The sequence below is a fragment of the Pecten maximus genome, chromosome 15 (genome assembly GCF_902652985.1).
Source record: "Pecten maximus chromosome 15, xPecMax1.1, whole genome shotgun sequence".
Taxonomy (NCBI): Eukaryota; Metazoa; Mollusca; class Bivalvia; order Pectinida; family Pectinidae; genus Pecten; species Pecten maximus.
In genome coordinates, this window is record NC_047029.1 from 460,881 (window position 1) to 478,310 (window position 17,430).

The following is a 17,430-nucleotide window of genomic DNA, read 5'->3' on the forward strand; positions in this document are numbered from 1 at the left end:
CTAAGTCCTTTGTTTCTTTGTTGTTATTTGATTAATTTCCCTTTCCTGTAGCAAGTTTAACACTTGAACTTTATTGTTACAGACAGGTGCTGAAGTGGATTGTACCAAAGGCCAGAAAGGCTGTAGGAAGTCGTGAATGGAGCAAGGTAGACACACTTTCACTTTATATTTAAAATGCATTGTCATTTTCAACTTCAGCAATACTTTTATGTTTGATGTAAAATGCATTATCATTTCCAATACTTTCACTTTATATATAAAATATATTGTCATTTCTGACTTAAGCAATAATTTACTTAATATTAGATATATTGTCATTTCTAGCTTCTTTCCGTACTTTGTAATGAAAATAAGGTCCAGTCCTGAATACTATCCTTAATAAGACATTTTATGAGCGTTATTGATTTATTATACATAGTCCTTGGCAGTGAAGGTCAGTGACATCTTTAAAGAGGCGTATTGGCAGCTAGCAGATCTCCTGTTGAAGGAGGTAAGAAAACTCATCCATACATTGTAAGTGCACGATGTGATTATTTCCCAGTGATCAGTGTGTGTAGCAGTTCTCATTGTGAATATTGTTGTAAGGTATTCAGGGGTGCCCTATGCCAGCCATAAGCTCCTGACCTTGTCTGTCTGATATTGGTTGAACCATTTATTCCACTGAATTCCTTTCATCTCAGATTTTCTTGTTTGTTGTATCCCACACCCCACACCCCCCAACCCAATCCACTGAAAATTCCTTTCATCTACCCCCCACCCCCACCCCCCCCCCCCCCCCCCCCCCCCCCCCCCCCCCCCCCCCTCCCCATCCTATAATATGCCAGAATCATTTTGAGAAAGGGTCTGCTCTCAATTCTAATAGTTAAGGTCACCATGAATCCTCCCCCTCAGGTTGAGGTCATCACAGATCTTCCCGCTAGGGTTGAGATCACCATGAATCTTCCCCCTCAGGTTGAGATCACCATGAATCTTCCCACTAGGGTTGAGATCACCATGAATCTTCCCCCTCAGGTTGAGATCACCATGAATCTTCCCCCTAGGGTTGAGATCACCATGAATCTTCCCCCTCAGGTTGAGATCACCATGAATCTTTCCCCTAGGGTTGACATCACCACGAATCTTCCCCCTCGGGTTGAGATCACCATGAATCTTTCCCCTAGGGTTGACATCACCATGAATCTTTCCCCTAGGGTTGACATCACCATGAATCTTCCCCCTAGGGTTGACATCACCATGAATCTTCCCCCTCAGGTTGAGATCACCATGAATCTTCCCCCTCAGGTTGAGACCACCAGGAATCTTCCCCCTCAGGTTGAGATCACCATGAATCTTCCCCCTAGGGTTGACATCACCATGAATCTTCCCCCTAGGGTTGACATCACCATGAATCTTCCCCCTAGGGTTGACATCACCATGAATCTTCCCCCTAGGGTTGAGATCACCATGAATCTTCCCCCTAGGGTTGACATCACCATGAATCTTCCCCCTAGGGTTGACATCACCATGAATCTTCCCCCTAGGGTTGACATCACCATGAATCTTCCCCCTAGGGTTGACATCACCATGAATCTTCCCCCTAGGGTTGAGATCACCATGAATCTTCCCCCTAGGGTTGACATCACCATGAATCTTCCCCCTAGGGTTGACATCACCATGAATCTTCCCCCTAGGGTTGACATCACCATGAATCTTCCCCCTCAGGTTGAGATCACCATGAATCTTCCCCCTAGGGTTGACATCACCATGAATCTTCCCCCTAGGGTTGACATCACCATGAATCTTCCCCCTAGGGTTGAGATCACCATGAATCTTCCCCCTAGGGTTGGGAATAACCACGAATCTTCCCCCTCAGGTTGAGACCACCAGGAATCTTCCCCCTCAGGTTGAGATCACCATGAATCTTCCCCCTAGGGTTGACATCACCATGAATCTTCCCCCTAGGGTTGACATCACCATGAATCTTCCCCCTAGGGTTGACATCACCATGAATCTTCCCCCTAGGGTTGAGATCACCATGAATCTTCCCCCTAGGGTTGACATCACCATGAATCTTCCCCCTAGGGTTGACATCACCATGAATCTTCCCCCTCAGGTTGAGATCACCATGAATCTTCCCCCTAGGGTTGACATCACCATGAATCTTCCCCCTAGGGTTGACATCACCATGAATCTTCCCCCTAGGGTTGAGATCACCATGAATCTTCCCCCTAGGGTTGGGAATAACCACGAATCTTCCCCCTCGGGGTTGGGAATAACCACGAATCTTCCCCCTCGGGTTGGGAATAACCATGAATCTTCCCCCTCAGGTTGAGATCACCATGAATCTTCCCCCTAGGGTTGAGATCACCATGAATCTTCCCCCTCGGGTTGGGAATAACCACGAATCTTCCCCCTCAGGTTGAGATCATCTTGTTTTATAATTCTGCGATAAAAGATGCTTTTACATTTTCATCTTAGAACTCTTCAGTCATCTTTTTTTTCCTTTGGTAATTTACAGGGTCGACTTCCTCAGAAAGAGTTGATGTTTTTCCTGACTCACTCAGAAATAGGAAAACTGCTGAAAACCCGTTCTCCAAGACTTATCACAAAGTAAGTAGCTTTCTCTTATGCGCTGAAATGGCTTTCTCTCTCAAATGATTTGATTGACATGGTCAGTCTCTCAAATGATTTTGATGCACTTGGTCAGTCTCTCAAACGATGTAATACATGCCTCTTGTTTTGGAGATTTTGAACCAAGTAATGGAGGTAAATTTTGGAAGTTTTGTATCTTCAGGGCAATAAGACGAAGGAAACTTCTTCCCAAGATGATGGACATGAGCTTCCCTAAGCTCCAGTCAGGAGTACCACGACCGGTAAGGTTTCTATGGCCTTATACAACATGGAGGTCAAGGGTTATCTGGAAATGGGTTCAATGTATTTCCTGGCAAATATTTACAGGCTCCATTCCCAATAGTGTACTATATAACATGAAACATTTGTCGTGTATAAATTTTGTTTTCTTGATTGCTATGGAAACACAAATATAGAGACAACAATTTTTTTTTTTTTCTTCATTTAATCTATTTTTAAAGATTTTTAGATGGTGGGCTTTTCAAATCATCCTGCATCCGTCTGTCTTGTTATCACTATTTCTCATAAAGTATCTTTTTCTAATCTCATATGTAAGTTCCCCTTGGTCCCTAGTTATGCATATTGCATTTTGGGACCAATCAGAAAACAATATGGCCAACAGGCAGCCATTGAAGTTTGTTACTGTTAGTTTTCAAATTTCATACGTTGGTTCCCCTTGATCCCTAGTTATGTATATTCCTGTAAAGTAATAAATGGCTATTATGGGTCTTCCTCAAATCTAAATGTAGAGATTCCCTTGGTCTCCAGTTGTACATGCAAGTCTGATTTAAAGAACTAAATGGTTGACAAAGAGTATGGCCATTTTGGATTCTGACTATTCCAGGTTGTTCATGCTATATAGTGTTATATAACGTTAATGTTCTGAAGGAAGAGTGAAAGAAGGGAAAAGGAGAGAAAAGATCAGTCTTTTATTTGATTGACATAGATCATTCTGTCACTGGGGTGTGGAATACAAAACCAGAGACACAGAAGAGGTTGTTCAGTTGATGTTTTAATCAGGTCCTGAAACCTACAAAGACGAGACAAACATTTACTCACAAAGTCTTCCAAATCGAACACACTCACCCAGTCTCGAACGCGAGTTCCACACACCATTCACCATTACTACTATGTCAACTTACCAGGCTTCTATGGTGACAAATTCAGCTCGGTAAACTCTCGATGACCGATATGGATGCTTTGCATTGCTGGACCGCTTGCGCCGACGTCCAGCAATGGAATGATAGGGAGAGATATAGAAAGCCAGAAGGGAAGTGACGTAGACAGGTGTGGGAACGCAACGAGCGTGCAAAGCAAGTGCAGGTGTTAATTGCTGAGTTGCGTTCATGCTGATGTCCATGTCACGTCGGACTGGTCCGGCTACTTTGTACACATACCTTACATTCCACAGGACAGGTACTTTGACAGGATCATATAAACAACATGTCACGTACACAGGGACTTGACGCACACATACACAGTGCATACTTATGTATACATGGACAGATATACAACGTACAATACTATGTTATATATATATATATATATATAAATATGTATATAACACCTGGGTTACAATTCAATGATGGGTGCCAAGATCCCTCTGTGATCGCTTGTAACAGTACAGAATACATTTACGATTCAATTTTTCAATACATTCACCCAGTCATTCCATTCCTTATCATTAGCCAAAATTCAACACTATGTTAATGATAATATTATATTAATGATCTAAAGTGTAACTGCTAAATATCTGTGATATGTACTGCTTTTAAGAAAGAAAGAAAGAATGAGAGATTAGGTAATGAAAGGAACGATAGAATAGAAGCAGAAAGAAGGCAATAACCCTTACAGAAAGACACTACTATCATATTCCAAATATTGTTATATTTTTGTTATACGGGCTAACCACAAAGTTAGGGGAGGTATACTGGAATCGGGTTGTCCAAAGTTAGGGGAGGTATACTGGAATCGGGTTGTCCAAAGTTAGGGGAGGTATACTGGAATCGGGTTGTCCAAAGTTAGGGGAGGTATACTGGAATCGGGTTGTCCAAAGTTAGGGGAGGTATACTCGAATCGGGTTGTCCAAAGTTAGGGGAGGTATACTGGAATCGGGTTGTCCAAAGTTAGGGGAGGTATACTGGAATCGGGTTGTCTGTTCGTCTGTCTGTAGACACATTTTGTCCGGACAACTCCTCCTAAACTGGTTGGCCGATTCCGATGACACTTCATACAAATAGAGAGGACAATGTGCAGATGTGCATGCAGATGTTTTAATTCCAAATTTTTGTTGCCATGGTAACTGGTCACTATAAACAGGTTTTAATTGTCCAGACAACTCTTCCAAAATCAGTGGACTACTTTCAACAAAACTTATGACTTGATTCTCTTAATTATGATCAACACATGTTCCAGCCATAATTTCAGAAATAGGGACATGCATATGTTATCTTAGTTAGCCTCTAAATAACAGTTCCAGTTGTCCATATGCATCAAAATCAATTTAGAACATATTATCTGAATTTTTCATATTAAATCCTTACAGATCATAAAAGGAGAAATTGAATCCCAAAGAACAGCTCAGTTTATTCTGACAGGTAAGTACATCTCTACATCAGCGACAGGTAAGTACATCTCTACATCAACGACAGGTAAGTACATCTCTACATCAACGACATGTAAGTACATCTCTACATCAACAACAGGTAAGTACATCTCTACATCAACGACAGGTAAGTAAATCTATACATCAATAATAGGTAAGAACATCTCTACATCAACGACAGGTAAGTACATCTCTACATCAACGACAGGTAAGTACATCTCTACATCAACGACAGGTAAGTACATCTCTACATCAACGACAGGTAAGTACATCTCTACATCAGCGACAGGTAAGTACATCTCTACATCAACGACAGGTAAGTACATCTCTACATCAACAACAGGTAAGTACATCTCTACATCAACGACAGGTAAGTAAATCTATACATCAATAATAGGTAAGTACATCTCTACATCAACGACAGGTAAGTACATCTCTACATCAACGACAGGTAAGTACATCTCTACATCAACGACAGGTAAGTAAATCTATACATCAATAATAGGTAAGTACATCTCTACATCAACGACAGGTAAGTACATCTCTACATCAACGACAGGTAAGTACATCTCTACATCAGCGACAGGTAAGTACATCTCTACATCAACGACAGGTAAGTACATCTCTACATCAACGACAGGTAAGTACATCTCTACATCAACGACAGGTAAGTACATCTCTACATCAACAACAGGTAAGTACATCTCTACATCAACGACAGGTAAGTACATCTCTACATCAATAATAGGTAAGTACATCTCTATATCAACAACTACTGGTCATTTTACTCTGACAGGTAAGTACATCTCTACATTAATGACAGTTACAGGTAAAAAAATTTATCAATTCAATTGTATAGTATTTACATTCGAATTTAAGGCTGCATCTTAAATTATGTTCAAAAGACATCAAACATAAAGATATTTAGCTGTCACCTTAGATTTATTTCTCATGAAATTTGAAATAGGGCAAAGACTCAATAAATTTACAATTGAAACATATTTCTTATTACAGAGCTGTGTATATTTTTCAAAGAATTTGGGTAGTAATATATAATGGGTACAATAATATAATGATGTTCTGATTTACAGGAATGTCTGTAATGTTGGGGGTAGTGACAGGTACTGTAATATAATGATGTTCTGATTTACAGGAATGCCTGTAATGTTGGGGGTGGTGACAGGTACTGTAATATAATGATGTTCTGATTTACAGGAATGTCTGTAATGTTGGGGGTAGTGACAGGTACTGTAATATAATGATGTTCTGATTTACAGGAATGTCTGTAATGTTGGGGGTAGTGACAGGTACTGTAATATAATGATGTTCTGATTTACAGGAATGTCTGTAATGTTGGGGGTGGTGACAGGTACTGTAATATAATGATGTTCTGATTTACAGGAATGTCTGTAATGTTGGGGGTAGTGACAGGTACTGTAATATAATGATGTTCTGATTTACAGGAATGCCTGTAATGTTGGGGGTAGTGACAGGTACTGTAATATAATGATGTTCTGATTTACAGGAATGCCTGTAATGTTGGGGGTGGTGACAGGTACTGTAATATAATGATGTTCTGATTTACAGGAATGTCTGTAATGTTGGGGATAGTGACAGGTACTGTAATATAATGATGTTCTGATTTACAGGAATGTCTGTAATGTTGGGGTAGTGACAGGTACTGTAATATAATGATGTTCTGATTTACAGGAATGTCTGTAATGTTGGGGGTAGTGACAGGTACTGTTATATAATGATGTTCTGATTTACAGGAATGTCTGTAATGTTGGGGGTGATGACAGGTACTGTAATATAATGATGTTCTGATTTACAGGAATGTCTGTAATGTTGGGGGTAGTGACAGGTACTGTTATATAATGATGTTCTGATTTACAGGAATGTCTGTAATGTTGGGGGTAGTGACAGACACTGTTATATAATGATGTTCTGATTTACAGGAATGTCTGTAATGTTGGGGGTAGTGACAGGTACTGTAATATAATGATGTTCTGATTTACAGGAATGTCTGTAATGTTGGGGGTAGTGACAGACACTGTAATATAATGATGTTCTGATTTACAGGAATGTCTGTAATGTTGGGGGTGGTGACAGGTACTGTAATATAATGATGTTCTGATTTACAGGAATGTCTGTAATGTTGGGGATAGTGACAGGTACTGTAATATAATGATGTTCTGATTTACAGGAATGTCTGTAATGTTGGGGGTAGTGACAGGTACTGTAATATAATGATGTTCTGATTTACAGGAATGTCTGTAATGTTGGGGGTGGTGACAGGTACTGTAATATAATGATGTTCTGATTTACAGGAATGTCTGTAATGTTGGGGGTAGTGACAGGTACTGTAATATAATGATGTTCTGATTTACAGGAATGTCTGTAATGTTGGGGGTGATGACAGGTACTGTAATATAATGATGTTCTGATTTACAGGAATGTCTGTAATGGTTGGGGTAGTGACAGGCACTGCCCGTGTGGTAAATGACTTGGAACAGGCCGATCATTCTATACAGGTGAGTGTACACCTCTTTGCCTTCCTGAACCGAAGGGCCGATTTCAATGAAACTTCACACAAATGTAGAAGACCATGTGTAGATGTGCATGCCACTTTATTTTTTTCAAAATTATGGTTGCTATGGCAACTGGTCATTATAAACAGGTTTTTTGATAAGAACTTTAAGTTTGTCCGGACAACTCCTCCTAAACTGAAAAGTTGATTTCAATGAAACTTTACACAAATATAGAGGACCATGGGAAGATGTGCATGCCACTTTCTTTTTCGCAAAATTATGGTTGCTATGGCAACTGGTCACTATATTACTGGGTTATATTAGTTAGCCTCTTATTAACAGTTCCAATTAACCAATGACTCATACAGATTGCGGAGGTATTATTCAGCCATCCTGTTGACAGTTCTGGTTGAAACTCAAAGTCTCGTACTTGATTTCAGGCCGGTGATATACTCATCGTATCGTACACAGATGTAGGCTGGAGTCCGTACTTCCCTCTCATATCTGGCCTCATCACAGAGCTTGGAGGCCTGCTGTCTCATGGTGAGTTATCTAGCTTATTCCTACATTTTCCTGAAGGAAATGATCAAGTTCTCTACGGGTCATAACAGAAAAAATTATATCTTTTTGTCAATATGTACTGGGATGATTCTATCATGGAGGATCTCTTTATTCCCCCTCTATCTGGGATGTATTTTATGTGTGTAACAGAGTGCATGATTAATCAAATCATTTGTCTTAGATAGATCACTCAAAAGTCTGTCTGGTTTACATTTCAGATGTTACCAGGCTGTAGATAGATGTCATACACAGCTTGACTCATCACCCCACAATGTCATACACAGCGTAACTCATCACCCCATAATGTCATACACACCATAACTCATCACCCCACAATGTCATACACAGCGTAACTCATCACCCCACAATGTCATACACAGCGTAACTCATCACCCCACAATGCCATACACAGCGTAACTCATCACCCCACAATGTTATACACAGCTTGACTCATCACCCCACAATGTCATACACAGTGTAACTCATCACCCCACAATGCCATACACAGCTTGACTCATCACCCCACAATGTCATACACAGCGTAACTCATCACCCCACAATGTCATACACAGCGTAACTCATCACCCCACAATGTCATACACACCTTAAGGCATCACCCCACAATGTCATACACACCTTAACTCATCACCCCACAATGTCATACACAGCTTAACTCATCACCCCACAATGTCATACACACCTTAACTCATCACCCCACAATGTCATACACACCTTGACTCATCACCCCACAATGTCATACACAGCTTGACTCATCACCCCACAATGTCATACACACCTTAACTCATCACCCCCACAATGTCATACACACCTTAACTCATCACCCCACAATGTCATACACAGCTTGACTCATCACCCCACAATGTCATACACAGCGTAACTCATCACCCCACAATGTCATACACAGCTTGACTCATCACCCCACAATGTCATACACACCTTAACTCATCACCCCACAATGTCATACACACCTTAACTCATCACCCCACAATGTCATACACAGCTTGACTCATCACCCCACAATGTCATACACACCTTTACTCATCACCCCACAATGTCATATACAGCTTAACTCATCACCCCACAATGTCATACACATCTTAACTCATCACCCCACAATGTCATACACACCTTAACTCATCACCCCACAATGTCATACATACCTTAACTCATCACCCCACAATGTCATACACAGCCTTAACTCATCACCCTACAATGTCATACACAACCTTAACTCATAACTCATCACAATGTCATACACACCTTAACTCATCACCCCACAATGTCATACACACCTTAACTCATCACCCCACAATGTCATACACAGCATAACTCATCACCCCACAATGTCATACACAGCGTAACTCATCACCCCACAATGTCATACACAGCATAATTCATCACCCCACAATGTCATACACACCTTTACTCATCACCCCACAATGTCATACACACCTTTACTCATCACCCCACAATGTCATACACATCTTAACTCATCACCCCACAATGTCATACACACCTTAACTCATCACCCCACAATGTCATACACACCTTAACTCATCACCCTACAATGTCATACACACCTTTACTCATCACCCCACAATGTCATACACACCTTAACTCATCACCCCACAATGTCATACACAACTTTACTCATCACCCCACGATGTCATACACACCTTAACTCATCACCCCACGATGTCATACACAACTTTACTCATCACCCCACGATGTCATACACACCTTAACTCATCACCCCACAATGTCATACACAACTTTACTCATCACCCCACGATGTCATACACAGCGTAACTCATCACCCCACAATGTCATACACACCTTAACTCATCACCCCACAATGTCATACACACCTTAACTCATCATCCCACAATGTCATACATACCTTAACTCATCACCCCACAATGTCATACACAGCATAACTCATCACCCCACAATGTCATACAGTGTAACTCATCACCCCACAATGTCATACACACCTTGACTCATCACCCCACAATGTCATACACAACTTTACTCATCACCCCACAATGTCATACACACCTTAACTCATCACCCCACAATGTCATACACAGCATAACTCATCACCCCACAATGTCATACACACCTTTACTCATCACCCCACAATGTCATACACACCTTAACTCATCACCCCACAATGTCATACACACCTTGACTCATCACCCCACAATGTCATACACACCTTGACTCATCACCCCACAATGCCATACACAGCGTAACTCATCACCCCACAATGCCATACACAGCGTAACTCATCACCCCACAATGTCATACACAGCTTGACTCATCACCCCACAATGTCATACACACCTTGACTCATCATCCCACAATGTCATACACAGCATAACTCATCACCCCACAATGTCATACACAGCGTAACTCATCACCCCACAATGTCATACACAGCGTAACTCATCACCACACAATGTCATACACACCTTAACTCATCACCCCACAATGTCATACACACCTTAACTCATCACCCCACAATGTCATACACACCTTAACTCATCACCCCACAATGTCATACACAGCGTAACTCATCACCCCACAATGCCATACACACCTTGACTCATCACCCCACAATGTCATACACACATTGACTCATCACCCCACAATGTCATACACAGCGTAACTCATCACCCCACAATGTCATACACACCTTAACTCATCACCTCACAATGTCATACACAGCTTGACTCATCACCCCACAATGTCATACACACCTTGACTCATCACCCCACAATGCCATACACACCTTGACTCATCACCCCACAATGTCATACACAGCTTGACTCATCACCCCACAATGTCATACACACCTTAACTCATCACCCCACAATGTCATACACACCTTAACTCATCACCCCACAATGTCATACACACCTTAACTCATCACCCCACAATGTCATACACACCTTGACTCATCATCCCACAATGTCATACACACCTTAACTCATCACCCCACAATGTCATACACAGCATAACTCATCACCCCACAATGTCATACACAGCGTAACTCATCACCCCACAATGTCATACACAGCGTAACTCATCACCACACAATGTCATACACACCTTAACTCATCACCCCACAATGTCATACACAGCGTAACTCATCACCCCACAATGCCATACACAGCGTAACTCATCACCCCACAATGTCATACACACCTTTACTCATCACCCCACAATGTCATACACACCTTAACTCATCACCCCACAATGTCATACACACCTTAACTCATCACCCCACAATGTCATACACAGCGTAACTCATCACCCCACAATGTCATACACAGCTTGACTCATCACCCCACAATGTCATACACACCTTTACTCATCACCCCACAATGTCATATACAGCTTAACTCATCACCCCACAATGTCATACACATCTTAACTCATCACCCCACAATGTCATACACACCTTGACTCATCACCCCATAATGTCATACACACCTTAACTCATCACCCCACAATGTCATACACAGCTTGACTCATCACCCCACAATGTCATACACACCTTAACTCATCACCCCACAATGTCATACACACCTTAACTCATCACCCCACAATGTCATACACACCTTAACTCATCACCCCACAATGTCATACACACCTTAACTCATCACCCCACAATGTCATACACACCTTAACTCATCACCCCACAATGTCATACACACCTTGACTCATCACCCCACAATGTCATACACACCTTAACTCATCACCCCACAATGTCATACACACCTTGACTCATCACCCCACAATGTCATACACAGCGTAACTCATCACCCCACAATGTCATACACAGCATAACTCATCACCCCACAATGTCATACACACCTTGACTCATCACCCCACAATGTCATACACAGCGTAACTCATCACCCCACAATGTCATACACACCGTAACTCATCACCCCACAATGTCATACACAGCATAACTCATCACCCCACAATGTCATACACAGCTTAACTCATCACCCCACAATGTCATACACACCTTAACTCATCACCCCACAATGTCATACACACCTTAACTCATCACCCCACAATGTCATACACAGCTTGACTCATCACCCCACAATGTCATACACAGCGTAACTCATCACCCCACAATGTCATACACACCTTAACTCATCACCCCACAATGTCATACACACCTTAACTCATCACCCCACAATGTCATACACACCTTAACTCATCACCCCACAATGTCATACACAGCTTGACTCATCACCCCACAATGTCATACACACCTTTACTCATCACCCCACAATGTCATATACAGCTTAACTCATCACCCCACAATGTCATACACATCTTAACTCATCACCCCACAATGTCATACACACCTTGACTCATCACCCCATAATGTCATACACACCTTAACTCATCACCCCACAATGTCATACACAGCTTGACTCATCACCCCACAATGTCATACACACCATAACTCATCACCCCACAATGTCATACACACCTTAACTCATCACCCCACAATGTCATACACACCTTTACTCATCACCCCACAATGTCATACACACCTTGACTCATCACCCCACAATGTCATACACACCTTAACTCATCACCCCACAATGTCATACACACCTTGACTCATCACCCCACAATGTCATACACAGCGTAACTCATCACCCCACAATGTCATACACAGCGTAACTCATCACCCCACAATGTCATACACAGCGTAACTCATCACCCCACAATGTCATACACACCTTGACTCATCACCCCACAATGTCATACACACCATAACTCATCACCCCACAATGTCATACACACCTTTACTCATCACCCCACAATGTCATACATACCTTTACTCATCACCCCACAATGTCATACACACCTTTACTCATCACCCCACAATGTCATACACACCTTGACTCATCACCCCACAATGTCATACATACCTTTACTCATCACCCCATAATGTCATACACATCTTAACTCATCACCCCACAATGTCATACACACCTTAACTCATCACCACACAATGTCATACACACCTTAACTCATCACCCCACAATGCCATACACACCTTAACTCATCACCCCACAATGTCATACACAGCGTAACTCATCACCCCACAATGTCATACACACCTTGACTCATCACCCCACAATGTCATACATACCTTTACTCATCACCCCACAATGTCATACACAGCGTAATTCATCACCCCACAATGTCATACACACCATAACTCATCACCCCATAATGTCATACACATCTTAACTCATCACCCCACAATGTCATACACACCTTGACTCATCACCCCACAATGTCATACACAGCTTAACTCATCACCCCACAATGTCATACACACCTTTACTCATCACCCCACAATGTCATACACACCTTAACTCATCACCCCACAATGTCATACACAGTGTAACTCATCACTCCACAATGTCATACACAGCTTAACTCATCACCTCACAATGTCATACACACCTTGACTTATCACCCTACAATGTCATACACACCTTAACTCATCACCCCACAATGTCATACACACCTTAACTCATCACCCCACAATGTCATACACAGCGTAACTCATCACCCCACAATGCCATACACAGCTTAACTCATCACAATGTCATACCAGCTTAACCTATTACCCCATGACCCAAGGAAGTTTTTAAACCCCTTGTGTATAACTTTATATCACAGTGTATGACCTTGTGAAATTTCAGTTTGTCCTTTATAAGTGATGTACTGTTGTTATTTACAGGTGATGTCACGTGGTAGTCTGTCGTTTATAAGTGATGTGCTGTTACTATTTATAGGTGCTGTGGTAGTCTGTCGTTTATAAGTGATGTACTGTTGCTATTTATATGTATAGTGGTAGTTTGTCCTTTATAAGTGATGTACTGTTGCTATTTATAGGTACTGTGGTAGTCTGTCGTTTATAAGTGATAAACTGTTGTTATTTACAGGTGCTGTGGTAGCTAGAGAGTATGGTCTGCCCTGTATAGTAAATGTACCCAATGCCACCAAGATATTTCGGTCAGGTGAGTTAGTAACATTAGCATTCCAGAATTATTGAAAAGAGAAATAAAAAAAAAACATTCTTTTTGTAATTTATATCACTTTATTTAACACACTTTAAGAAGAGTGTTCCTGAAACTTTTAAGGAAGAGATAAAAAAATGTATGAAATTTAATCCTGAAACATGGCTAAAGTAACTATCATCCATAACATACAAAAACACTGCTCATTGGATTTTTGTGCCACCTACGACAGATGTCAGAAAGGCGGCGCATAAACATTGCTTTTCTGACAGCAGTGACAACAATATTAAGATTTTACGTTTAGCCCTGTTTCTGACAGCAGTGACAACGATAATAAGATTTTACGCTTAGCCCTGTTTCTGACAGCAGTGACAACAATGTTAAGATTTTATGTTTAGCCCTGTTTCTGACAGCAGTGACAACGATGATAAGAATTTATGTTTAGCCCTGTTTCTGACAGCAGTGACAACAATTATAGGTAGATACCAGTCACATCTGTTGAAATCTCCAAATGGCAAAAAAATGTTTTTGGCAATTTTTGTGCCCCTTGTTAATTTTGTTAATACAATTTTGTTGCAGGAGATATGGTTAGACTCAACGGCAAGGCTGGCACGATAGAAAAACTTGATGACAGAGAAAAGATAGAAACAGAAGAGAACGCAAGAAAGTGACAGAAGAATAATGTATTTGAGACTTCAACAGCATTATCAGAAAAACTTTACGCAATATATTTTATATATGATTAGTGATAAATATAAGTTTATACGGATCTCATTGGACTCCAGTGTCATATTTTGTGAAATATTTTTACAAATTAGATTATAAATCCATGTAATTGAATTATTTAAGATTTTATAGTTCTGCTTGTCTTTTGGAATCTAGTTTAATAGCTGTCAGTCTCACTTTATGATTAGTAATTAACTTTCAGTTCCATTGTTAAAATGATTCAGCAGACTTGACAAGTGTGAATTCCAACTGAAATTGTATCTGATGGTTGTATTTGGTGGCTGGTAGCATATTTCAGGATTTTAATTAAGTAATTAAGTATATGGGGGCAAGGGAAGTAACTTAAAATCAGAAATTTGTTCATGATGGGTCATCTTTCCTATATAATGTGGCTAATCTCCAAGTCAGGGCTACTCTCCAAGTCAGGGCTACTCAAAGTCTGGCTACTCTCCAAATCAGGGCTACTCTCTAAGTCAGGGCTACTCTCTAAGTCAGGGCTACTCAAAGTCTGGCTACTCTCCAAGTCAGGGCTACTCTCTAAGTCAGGGCTACTCTCTAAGTCAGGGCTACTCTCTAAGTCAGGGCTACTCTCCAAGTCAGGGCTACTCTCCAAATCAGGGCTACTCTCCAAGTCAGGGCTACTCAAGGTCTGGCTACTCTCCAAATCAGGGCTACTCTCTAAGTCAGGGCTACTCAAAGTCTGGCTACTCTCCAAGTCCAAATCAGGGCTACTCTCCAAGTCAGGGCTACTCTCCAAGTCAGGGCTACTCAAAAACAGGGCTACTCAAAGTCTGGCTAATCTCCAAATCAGGGCTACTCAAAGCCTGGCTACTCTCCAAGTCCAAATCAGGGTTACTCTCCAAGTCAGGGCTACTCAAAGTCTGGCTACTCTCCAAGTCAGGGCTACTCAAAGTCTGGCTACTCTCCAAGTCAGGGTTACTCTCCAAGTCAGGGCTACTCTCCAAGTCAGGGCTACTCAAAGTCTGGCTACTCTCCAAGTCAGGGCTACTCAAAGTCTGGCTACTCTCCAAGTCAGGGCTACTCTCCAAGTCGAGGCTAATCTCCAAATCAGGGCTACTCAAAGTCTGGCTACTCTCCAAGTTAGGGCTACTCTCCAAGTCAGGGCTACTCTCCAAGTCAGGGCTACTCAAAGTCTGACTTCTCTCCAAGTCAGGGCTACTCAAGGTCTGGCTACTCTCCAAGTCAGGGCTACTCAAAGTCTGGCTACTCTCCAAGTCAGGACTTCTCTCCAAGTCAGGGCTACTCAAGGTCTGGCTACTCTCCAAATCAGGGCTACTCTCCAAGTCAGGGTTACTCTCCAAGTCAGGGCTACTCAAAGTCTGACTTCTCTCCAAGTCAGGGCTACTCAAGGTCTGGCTACTCTCTAAGTCAGGGCTACTCTCCAAGTCAGGGCTACTCTCCAAGTCAGGGCTACTCTCCAAGTCAGGGCTACTCTCCAAGTCAGGGCTACTCAAGGTCTGGCTACTCTCCAAGTCAGGGCTACTCTCCAAGTCAGGGCTACTCAAGGTCTGGCTACTCTCCAAATCAGGGCTACTCTCCAAGTCAGGGCTACTCTCTAAGTCAGGGCTTCTCAAAGTCAGGGCTACTCAAAGTCTGGCTAATCTCCAAATCAGGGCTACTCAAAGTCTGGCTACTCTCCAAGTCCAAATCAGGGTTACTCTCCAAGTCAGGGCTACTCAAAGTCTGGCTACTCTCCAAGTCAGGGCTACTCAAAGTCTGGCTACTCTCCAAGTCAGGGTTACTCTCCAAGTCAGGGCTACTCTCCAAGTCAGGGCTACTCAAAGTCTGGCTACTCTCCAAGTCAGGGCTACTCAAAGTCTGGCTACTCTCCAAGTCAGGGCTACTCTCCAAGTCAGGGCTACTCTCCAAGTCGAGGCTAATCTCCAAATCAGGGCTACTCAAAGTCTGGCTACTCTCCAAGTTAGGGCTACTCTCCAAGTCAGGGCTACTCTCCAAGTCAGGGCTACTCAAAGTCTGGCTACTCTCCAAGTCAGGGCTACTCTCCAAGTCAGGGCTACTCAAAGTCTGGCTACTCTCCAAGTTAGGGCTACTCTCCAAGTCAGGGCTACTCTCCAAGTCAGGCTACTCTCCAAGTCAGGGCTACTCTCCAAGTCAGGGCTACTCAAAGTCTGGCTACTCTCCAAGTCAGGGCTACTCTCCAAGTCAGGGCTACTCTCCAAGTCGAGGCTAATCTCCAAATCAGGGCTACTCAAAGTCTGGCTACTCTCCAAGTTAGGGCTACTCTCCAAGTCAGGGCTACTCTCCAAGTCAGGGCTACTCA

General features: G+C 42.1%; 1 protein-coding gene across 1 annotated transcript in view; it reads left to right on the forward strand.

The window, feature by feature from the left end:
- LOC117343925 (uncharacterized phosphotransferase YvkC-like) overlaps positions 1-15,945 on the forward strand; it is a 72,661-nt gene extending 56,716 nt beyond the window's left edge. The window contains exons 32-40 of the mRNA XM_033906484.1: positions 83-146; positions 419-490; positions 2,498-2,589; positions 2,774-2,852; positions 5,156-5,207; positions 7,670-7,749; positions 8,187-8,289; positions 14,328-14,402; positions 14,982-15,945. Coding sequence (XP_033762375.1) covers positions 83-146; positions 419-490; positions 2,498-2,589; positions 2,774-2,852; positions 5,156-5,207; positions 7,670-7,749; positions 8,187-8,289; positions 14,328-14,402; positions 14,982-15,073 — 709 coding nt within the window. The 3' untranslated portion in view covers positions 15,074-15,945. The remainder of the gene's footprint in view (positions 1-82; positions 147-418; positions 491-2,497; positions 2,590-2,773; positions 2,853-5,155; positions 5,208-7,669; positions 7,750-8,186; positions 8,290-14,327; positions 14,403-14,981) is intronic.
- Positions 15,946-17,430: the final 1,485 nt, after the last annotated feature.